Genomic DNA, 10,364 nt, shown 5'->3' with positions numbered 1-10,364 from the left:
GAAAATGTTTGAGAGTATTAACAAAATAGATGAATTCCTAGAAAATATACAATATCAAAACTGACGGAAGGGGAAATAAAAAGTTGGCTGAAGAGATAATAATTTGAATTGCCCTAAAATCAGTAACTAATTGAATATCTAGTAAAAAATGTTCTCACAGAAAAAACAACTGTCTCAGATGACTTTATATACCAGTTATACTAAGTATTCAATTAAGACACAATAATTCTCACAAACGTTTCCAGAGAATAGAAAGAATGATAACAGGCTGGGCGTGGTGGCTCAAGCCTGTAATCCTAGCACTTTGGGAGGCCAGGGCCAGCAGATCACCTGAGGTCAGGAGTTTGAGACCAGCCTAGCCAACATGGTGAAACCCTGTCTCTACTAAAAATAAATACAAAAATTAGCCGGGTGTGGTGGCAGGCGCCTGTAATCCCAGCTACTTGGGAGGCAGAGGCAGGAAAATCACTTGAACTTGGGAGGTGGAGGTTGCGGTGAGCCAAGATTGTGCCATTGCACTCCAGCCTGGGCAGTAAGATCTAGATTTTGTCTCAAAAAAAAAAAAAAAAAAAAAAAAAGGAAAGAACGATAACAATTCCGAAGTCATTTAATAAGGTCCGTATAACCTTGTTTCTGAAGGTAAAGAAAAGGACAGCATGAGAAAGGGAAAAAAGAGGTTATAGAATGGTTCTAGAAGACAGAAATATAACACAAGGACAATAATATAACAAACATTAATATAATAAAAATGACAGTAATATAATAAAAAAGAACTGTATGGGAATGAAGAATACATTCCAATCTCATAGTTGAAATTCTGATCATTTATGTATTAAAACATACAATTCATAGGGAACAAGTTAGGTTTATCCCAGGAAAAATCATGTGCTTTAAAACAATAATAATTACATAAATTTCATTCACCATGAAAGAGAAAAAATATGATTCCCTCAATCAATGCATGAAGATATTTCATAAAGTTCAACATTCCATCCATGATAAAAATTTTTATCAAAATTGGAATAGAAGAGAATATCTTTATCAAAACCTACCAATGATGGATGTCAAATACAAATCTTTTTCAAAGTTTTATTTTATTTCAATAGTTTTTGGGGAAGAGGTGGTTTTTTGTTACATGGATAAGTTATTTAGTGATGGTTTCTGAGATTTTTGTGCACCTATCACCTGAGCAGTGTATACTGTACCCAATGAGTAGTCTTTTCTTTCTCACCTCCTTCCCACCTTTCCCCTTGAGTCCCTGAAGTCCATTATATCACTATTATGCCTTTGAGTCCTCGTAGCTTAGCTCCCACTTATAAGTGACAACACATGATATTTGGTTTTCCATTCCTGAGTTATTTCATTTACAGTAATGGTCTCCAGCTCCATCCAGGTTGCTATGAGTGCCATTATTTCATGCCTTTTTATGGCTGAGTAGTATTCCATGGTGTATATATACCACATTTTCTTTATCCACTCACTCATTGGTTGATAGGCATTTGGCTTGGTTACAATTATTATTATTATTATTGCCCAGGCTTGAGTGCAGTGTCACGATCTCAGCTTACTGCAACCTCTACCTCCTGGGTTCAAGCAATTCTACCTCAGCCTGCCAAGTAGCTGGGACTACACTCATCTGCCACCACACCTGGCTAAATTTTTTGTTTTGTTTTGTTTTAGTAGAGATGGGGTTTCACCATGTTCACTAGGCTGGTTTCGAACTCCTGACCTCAAGTGATCCACCCGTCTAGGCCTCCCAAAGTGCTAGGATTACAGGCATGAGCCACTGTGCCCGGCTGCTTGGTTACAATTCTTAACAGCTAAATAGTAGAAGTGTTCCCTGTGGAATTAGGAACAAGACAAAAGTATTCACCATCACCTCTTCTATTTAGTGTTTTAATGTAGGTTCTACTAGGAAGACAAGAGGTCTGGAAGAAAGAAGGATAATTCATTATACACAGGTCATATAAGAATTAGTAAAGGAGTTAAAAATGCTGTTTAGATATGGTAAAATCTATATAGAAAAGTAAATTACATTTTACCAGAGTCTATTTATAAAGACATGTTATTTATCATAAAGCTCATAAAGCTAACAAATGCATCTAGGAATAACCCTAAAAATGAATGCCTAAGGCTTTTGTGGAGACAGTTATAAACTTTTAAGACAGATATTAAAGACATCTAAACCAAACAAGAAATAAAATCATGTTCATTGTTAGAAAGACACAATGTCACCAAGGCATAAATTTTCTGCAAATTAATCTTTAAATACAATGCAATTCCAGCAAAAAATTAAGATTTTTAAGAAACTTGACGTATTTATTGGAAAATATATAGACAGATGAAGAGGGTCTGCAGGTGAGCCAAAACCTTTCTAATAAAGTATAACAAAAGGTAGATTTACTCTGTCAGAAAGTAAGGCATTTTTAAAGGAATATATAACCAAGAGAGCCTGGTATTAAAGCAGGGATAGTAATACCAAGAAATGCAATTACCATAGTTTCAATTTCTCCTGCAAAACTCATGTTGAAATTTAATTGCCAATGTAATGGTATTGAGAGGTGGGGCTTTTGAGAGGTGATTAGGGCTCTGCCCTAATTCATGGATTAATGCCATTATCTCTTGGTAATGGGTTAGTTATCCTGGGATTGGGCTCCTGATAAACGGACAAGTTTGGCCCCCATTTGCTCTCTGTCTTATGTTCTCACGTAATATTCTACCATGGGATGACTCATCATGTTCTTGGATTTCCCAGGCTCCAGAACCATGAGCCAAATAAACTTCTGTTCTATTTATAAATTACTTAGTTGGTGGTATTCTGTTATAGCAGAAGAAATCAGGCTAAGATAAGAACAGTATAGAGAGACCAGAAACAGACCCATAAGTACATGATAATTTGATATATGATAGAGATGTCATTACAGATCACTGGGGAAATGTACAACTATTCAATAAATGGTGCTGAGATATTTGGTTACCTATATAGGGGGATTGACTATACTATACACATAACATCATTTCCAAAGATATTAAAATGAGCAGGTGAGTGTTTGTGAAATGATGGATATGTTAATTTGCTTGACTGTGGTAATCATTTATTGTGCATATCAAAACATCATGTTGTACACCTGAAATACATACAATATATAAAAAAATGCAGTTGAAAAATTTAAATGGGAAAGGCAAATTTTAAAGTATTTAGAGGATAGTATAAGGGTGACTACCTTAATGAGTTCAGGATATAGAAAAGTTTTTAATGAGGCATAAAATCACTAAATACAAGAAGTAAGATTGATTTATTGCTTTGAAATTATTAACACTTTTTATCAGAAGACATCACAAAGACTAAAACGTTAAAACCTGAAAAGTGTATTTCTGAGATATATAACTGAAAAAGAATTTGTATCAATAACATATAAATAAATATTACAGATTACTAAAAATTAACAAAATACTAATAATAAAATGGTCAAAAGATATGAACAGACATTTCAACAAAGGGAAAAAACATAAACAGAAAAACATATACAACAGAAAAATTTACCTGTGAAAAGATGCTCAATCTTGTTATAAATCAGGAAAATGCAAATAAAAGCTGCATGAGATACAGCTTAACACCCACAAGTTGCCAAAAACTGAGAAACTGGAGAATGCCAAGTGTTTTGAGTGCTCCAGTGCTGCTGTGGGAAAGTATATGGTGCAACCACTAGGAACATGCTTTGCTGCACGAGCTACAACCCTGCAAATCCACTTCTCGAGATATACACCTGAGAAACTCTTGTTCATGTTCACCAAGAGATGTATACAAGATTTTTTAATAGAAGGATTGTTACAGAAAAAGACTGGAAACAACCCAATTATTTATACACAGAAGAATACATTTTGAAATTATGGTTTATTCACACAGTAAAATAACAATGAAAATGAATGAACCACAAACACAGAATATGATTGAATCTGAGAAATAAAAGGGAGTTTTAGAAGTCTGAATACAGTATGATATCATTTTTATAAAGTTCAAAGCCATGTAATACTGTGTTCAGATATACATATGCACATGTAATAAAAGTGTAAATAGTAAGGCATGATAAACAACAAAACCAGAACAGTGGTTACATAGAAGGCTTGGGAATGAGTTGCCAGGTGTTTTGCTATTATGCATCACAATACGTATGTATGTTATATACGTATTTTATGTAGATATCTAATATTGCAAAGTAAAATAATCTGAAAAATTTTATTTGTCATTCAGGATAATAGTTCTTTAAGAAAGAATTGGGAATGAAGAGTTTAGCAAAATAATGATTTTGAGGATGACTGACGTTTTCATTAAGTCACTCAATATCCCTGAATTTCAGTAATATTAGTTGGAAATGGAAGTCACTAACATAACCTGAACACAAGCTGTAAACTATATAATACAGATGTGAGGTTCTTGAAGTAAAACACCATCTACTTACTTGTAAGTAGCAACAGGAGAATTGCACTGCATATTCAGATGACTAGGTTCTTAATCTACCTTTGCTGTTGGCATCCTGGGCATATTTGGACAACTTGCCTACTTTCCTTGATTCGTTTTAACCATGCATGGAAGTAGAATATGAATCTGTAATGTTCCTTTTGATTTAAAGATAATACTGGTGCCATTCTTTGTATCTTAATGTTTATTTTTATGTTCTGTTTTTATTCTTTTTCTCCCCAGAGAAAACACCTAAGGGCTGTGTTACAATCACAGTGATAATCAATTTTATCTTTACCTAGATAATTATAGGACTCCGATAGTGGTTGGTATAAACTATTTCTAGCATAACTTGTGGCTGTTTCTAGCTCTCCTCTTAGAGAGATCTTAGGTGGCCCTTGTTTTATTTTGATGACCCTGCTATGACCACGGAACTTCAGTATGTGACAATTCACTCCTAACTCAAGATGTCCTGGTGGTACCTTCTAAACTAGCACCTCCCATTCCTTTGTGGAAATGTGCAGGCCTTCATTTCTCTTGCTTTGTCTGGCACCAGAAAATCAGTTATTCCCAAATCCCTTAAAATTTTTATTCCACAAGTCCTTATGGAAATGGGACTACTGGTAGCTTGTCCAGAGGTCCCAGTGTCCTTGAGCTATGTAAGCAGTTACACCACACCATGAATACATTAGTTAATCACTGCCTCAATAATGCTGTGTAAAAGCATTCAAACTCAGTGGCTTACAATGGCAAGCATTTGGTTTTGTCACTGATTTGTGTGTAGATCTGCTGGTCTGGGTTCTACAAGCCTCCATATTCTTCTGGGATCAGAGGCTACCTTGGGCATATTGTTTTTATGGAATATCATAGGCATGCAAAAAGCCAAACCAAACTACACAAACATGTGTATGGCCTTTACTTTAGTCATATCTACTAACATTCCGTTCGCTAAGTCAAGTCATATAGCAAATCTCAACATTTAGAGGGGGAGGAGAAGAGGAGGGGGAAGGGGAAGAAGACAATATATATGTTAAAGTCTATTCTTTTCCCATTCTAACACATTGCAAGGTCACATGAGTAAGTGAATAAATGAGAACAATAATCCAATCCACCAAACAGTCCCCCCGAATATTATATGATATAAAGTCAAAATAGAAAGTCAAAAAGAAGCACTTAGAGTAAATAGAAAAGACTTTCATTGTTTTTTGTTGACTTGCAACCTTCAATCTAGTTTCACATTATTAGTTTAGGTTAAGAACCATAACTAAGGCGGTAGAAATCAATAGATTTCCTTGATTTACATATACTTTATTTTATTTTATTTTATTTTTTTTTGAGATGGAGTTTCGCTCTGTCGCCCAGGCTGGAATGCAGTGGCGGGATCTCGGCTCACTGCAAGCTCTGCCTCCCAGGTTCACGCCATTCTCCTGCCTCAGCCTCCTGAGTAGCTAGGATTACAGGCTCCCACCACTGCGCCCGGCTAATTTTTTGTATTTTTAGTAGAGACAGAGTTTCACCGTGTTAGCCAGGATGGTCTCGATCTCCTGACCTCGTGATCCACCCGCCTCAGCCTCCCAAAGTGCTGGGATTACAGGCGTGAGCCACCGCGCCCGGCCCGATTTACGTATACTTTAGAGTAAAGGTGTGTTCAAGTGAGATTAAGTCAGCAGATAATCTAGACAGTGGCAAATAAAACAAAACATTTTCTCCAGCTATACTGACAATGGATTGGAGGGAATAATCTAAAATGTGCATGATGAATTTGTGGTCTAATGAATGACAATGGAGGTGTGGTGGGAAGAGCTTAGACTTTACAACAAGACAAATCTGATTCTGAATTCTGGCCCCAATGATTGTCAGCTTTCAGCAACTTACTTAGATTATCTGAGACTCAAAATCTTTGCCTGTAAAATGAGGATTATGTCATCTCTGAGATACTGTTGTGATGATCTTTAAACAGTTATGTGAAGGTTTTAATATAATATCTGATATTTGACATGCAAGAAGTTGCAACTATCATTCTGGAAGCATTTATAAGACACACTAAAGAGCAGTTCAGACATTTCTGGATGTCTTTTAAAATAATTTCTTTCTTCTAATATGGCTAAGATATAATTTCACTTGAAAAAAGGATGATATCCTCCTAGAAACTCTTCAAAATCTTGATTCAATGATTCCTAAAAGAATATTATTTATTCATTTGAGAAAACCATTTGCCACACTGCTGCATACTTTCAGATGTGAAAATAAAGGGATCCCAGCTGGTTGCTTTATTTTCAAACAACTACAAAGGAAACAGTAGAATTTTGGCTTCTTGGAATTTTCCTTTGAAAATTTTCACAACCCTGTGTGGTTGGAACCTGGCATTTATCTTTTGCTTCCATTCTGGAAATTTATACACTTCTGTAGCGTTTGGTTTGGGTCACATAACTTTTCAATTCTTTGTCATAGTCTTCCACTTGTATAATTTCCGTCCAGTGTGAAAAACATATACCATAAGGTGTTTACACAGAAAGACTTTAGGTATAATAATTGCCCATGGATCAGAAGAGCTAGCACAGAAAAATTAGTCATGAATAATAAGGAAACAAAAAACGTATCACAGATTATTTTATGTGAATGACCAAGAAGGAGTGTATAGGATGTAATCAAAGTCAAACAAACTTTGTAGCCATTGACTTTAGAAGAATAATAAAAATACATTATCCAGCTCACATACATAAAATATACTAGTTTCCAAGTGGACAGATGAGTCCTGCCAAATTTTAAATCGTTTAAAAATTTATATTTTAGGGACTTTCAAAAGCAGCTTTTTAAGATCATCTAGGTGATGAGAGTTGATGTCAGACACCTATTTCCTTGCTCTCTCAGTTCTTTACTATATCCATGATAACTGCCCTGCTTATACTTTGAGGAGAAAAATGATTCTAGACAGAAGTTTATAAGGAAACTAAATCTCTGGAGGTTTTTTTTTTTTTTTTTTTTTTTTTTTCAAAAAAATTCAACTTCTACTCTCCTTACTGGAACTTTTTCCTGGTTCTGTTGCCCATATTTTGACTACAGTTTTCTCAAAGCTGAATTTTATATTTCTATCTCCTTGTAGATCCCTTTAACTTTTTATTTCATAGTTTCCCTAGTCTAATTCTGATCCTCACTACCTTATTCTTGACATCGACTCTTTCCCTGCCTAGAGAAACGGGACTTGCCTCTGACTGACTTCAATTTTTTGAGTCAAAATAATATTATTATGAGTCAAAAGTCTTATTTTGTTCAACTTGGTTGATAGAGAGCTTGATTTATAGAACCTTCTAGCATCAGTATTGATCATCCATCGATTCTGCACTTACTGAGTGCCAGCTACATTCTAGACATTCTACCATGCCCCAAAATACAGAAAAAGAGATTAGAAAACCAGCAATTGCAGCCTGTCAGCGCTTGAATGAGATCTGCTGCTTACTAGTTGTGTCACCTTGGGTAAGTTTCTTGAAAATGATATTAATGCCCTATGTCATCAAGTCGTTTTGAAGGTTAAGTAATGTATATATGTATATTGCTTCGAGAATCCATAGATTATTCTGTAAACAAGGCAAGTCCTATGGCCTCAGACCTGTCTAATCACCACTCCTGTCCTGGTCTTTTGCCTTCGATGGACTTACCGTTTATGTCAATTAAACAGGATAGGCAGTTGATATTGAAAAGTAGGTGCAAACATTGCAAGACCCATTAAAAGATAGGTTTGTGATAATCTGTTTGTTCTCATTTGCAGAATCCCTTTTAAAAGACTTTGAAGTTCAGAGACAGATACTATAGTTCTGACTTGTAAGGGGCCATACATATCCTGTATCACAGCTAAAAATGGTGTAGGCTTATCTAGCTTTTAAAAAGAAGAACTTAAGCAGATATTAATCCAAAGAAGACCTACAAATGGCCAGCAAGTGTATGAAAAGATGTTCAACATCATTAATTGTCAGGGAAATGCAAATCAAAACTATGAGAATTTATCACCTCACATCTGCTAGAATGGCTAAGATCAAAAACCCAAAGTATAAGTGTTCAAATAATTAGAACACTTGTACACTGTTGGTGGGAATGTAAAATGGTCTAGCAGTTATGGAAAACGGTATGGAGGTTACTCAAAAAAATTTAAAAGGAACTACCATATGATCCAGCAATTCCAAATCTGGGCATATATCCAAAATAATCAAAATGAGGATCTCAGAGAGACATTTGCACACTCATGCTCATTGCAGCATTATTCACAATAGCCAAGATATGTAAACAACCCAAGTGTCCAGTGACAGATGAATAGATAAAGAAAATGTGGTATATACATACAATGGAATTATTTAGCCTTAGAAAAGAAGGGAATCCTGCCATCTGTGACAAGTGGAGAACATTATGCTAAGTAGAATAAGCCAGGCGCAGAGGGGTGAATATACTGCCTGATTCTGCTTACATGAGATATCTATAGTAGTAAAACTCACGGAAGCAGAGAATACAATGCAGTTGCCAGGGGTTGGGGGTGAGGGAAATAGGGACTTGTTCAATGGATGTAAAGCTTTACTTGTGCTAGATAAAGAAGTTCTAGAGATCTTCTGTATAACATAATACTTACAGTTAATAATAATGCATTGTACAGTTCAAGATTTGTTAACTGGGTAGATTTTATGTTAAGTATTCTTATCACAAAAATGGGACACAAAGAAACTTTGGGAGTGTTGGGTATGTTTATTACCATGATTGTGGTGGTGTTATCATTGGTGTTTGTATATGTCTAAACTCATCAAATTATACACATTAAATGTGTGCAGGTCTTTGTATATCAATTGTGCCTCATTAAAGCTGTTAAAAATTTTGGCTTCATTTGATAATGAGGGCTCTTCAAAAAGGCTGATCACTGCTTACAAGACAGGACATACTTTGGGTTGCGTACTGTCTTTATGTGAGTAGTCCTCATATGTTTACACTTCTTTGCCTTATGTTTATGCAATCTTATAACAGAATGAGATAGCATTTTAACACTGGTAAATTAATATGTGGCCTGGGAGTGTTTAGATTTAGTAGAATTAAAATGGTTTAAGTTGCTCTCCGCCAGAACGCCGCCGCGCCGCCATCATGGACACCAGCCGTGTGCAGCCTATCAAGCTGGCCAGGGTCACCAAGGTCCTGGGCAGGACCGGCTCTCAGGGACAGTGCACGCAGGTGCGCGTGGAATTCATGGACGACACGAGCCGATCCATCATCCGCAATGTAAAAGGCCCGGTGCGTGAGGGCGACGTGCTCACCCTTTTGGAGTCAGAGCGAGAAGCCCGGAGCTTGCGCTGAGCTTGGCTGCTCGCTGGGTCTTGGATGTTGGGTTCGACCACTTGGCCGATGGGAATGGTCACAATGTGCTCCTTTTGTTTTCTGCCCGCCACACGGAATTGAGATGCTCCTTTAAATAAAGCGTTTGTGTTTCAAGTTAAAAAAAAAATGGTTTAAGTTGCTAAACAAGAACAGTATTCATGATCCAAATATATTACATTTGTATATCTTGTACAACAAACCATTATTTCATTACTTAACTTATTAAGCAGCTGACAGTTATTACCACAGACTAGGCACTTAGGATACAGATAGAGAAGACAGTTTCAGTCTTAAAGAACTAATCATTTAATGGAAAATATATATCTGAAAATAAGTGTTTATAAGCACAATTATAACACTAGTATACATGAGCTATACACGGATATTAAAGAACTGAAGAGGGACCAACAGAATGTGTACTTATTGCAGTGATTTATGGTCATTGGTTTTTCTTCTTTAACTTATTAGATGCTGCACAAATATGGACAATATTCTGTAGCACAGCTAAGTACACGTTTGGAGCTTGCTTTTTTCTAACATGAAATTTTATTTGTATTAG

At 35.9% G+C, this 10,364-nt stretch overlaps 1 protein-coding gene across 1 annotated transcript; it reads left to right on the top strand.

Moving 5' to 3' along the window:
• Positions 1–9,548: 9,548 nt before the first annotated feature.
• Positions 9,549–9,932, top strand: LOC100602422 (40S ribosomal protein S28). Its single transcript, XM_012496142.1, has one exon. The coding sequence runs from the start codon at positions 9,575–9,577 to the stop codon at positions 9,782–9,784; it is 210 nt and encodes a 69-aa protein (XP_012351596.1). The 5' UTR covers positions 9,549–9,574; the 3' UTR covers positions 9,785–9,932.
• Positions 9,933–10,364: the final 432 nt, after the last annotated feature.

Source organism: Nomascus leucogenys, chromosome 16 (assembly GCF_006542625.1).
Source record: "Nomascus leucogenys isolate Asia chromosome 16, Asia_NLE_v1, whole genome shotgun sequence".
Lineage (NCBI taxonomy): Eukaryota > Metazoa > Chordata > Mammalia > Primates > Hylobatidae > Nomascus > Nomascus leucogenys.
This window is presented reverse-complemented; position numbering and strand designations above follow the sequence as displayed.

Bases quoted from the DNA above. Each gene is read 5' to 3' on its own strand.
- LOC100602422 (XM_012496142.1), top strand. From the start codon at position 9,575: ATGGACACCAGCCGTGTGCAGCCTATCAAGCTGGCCAGGGTCACCAAG.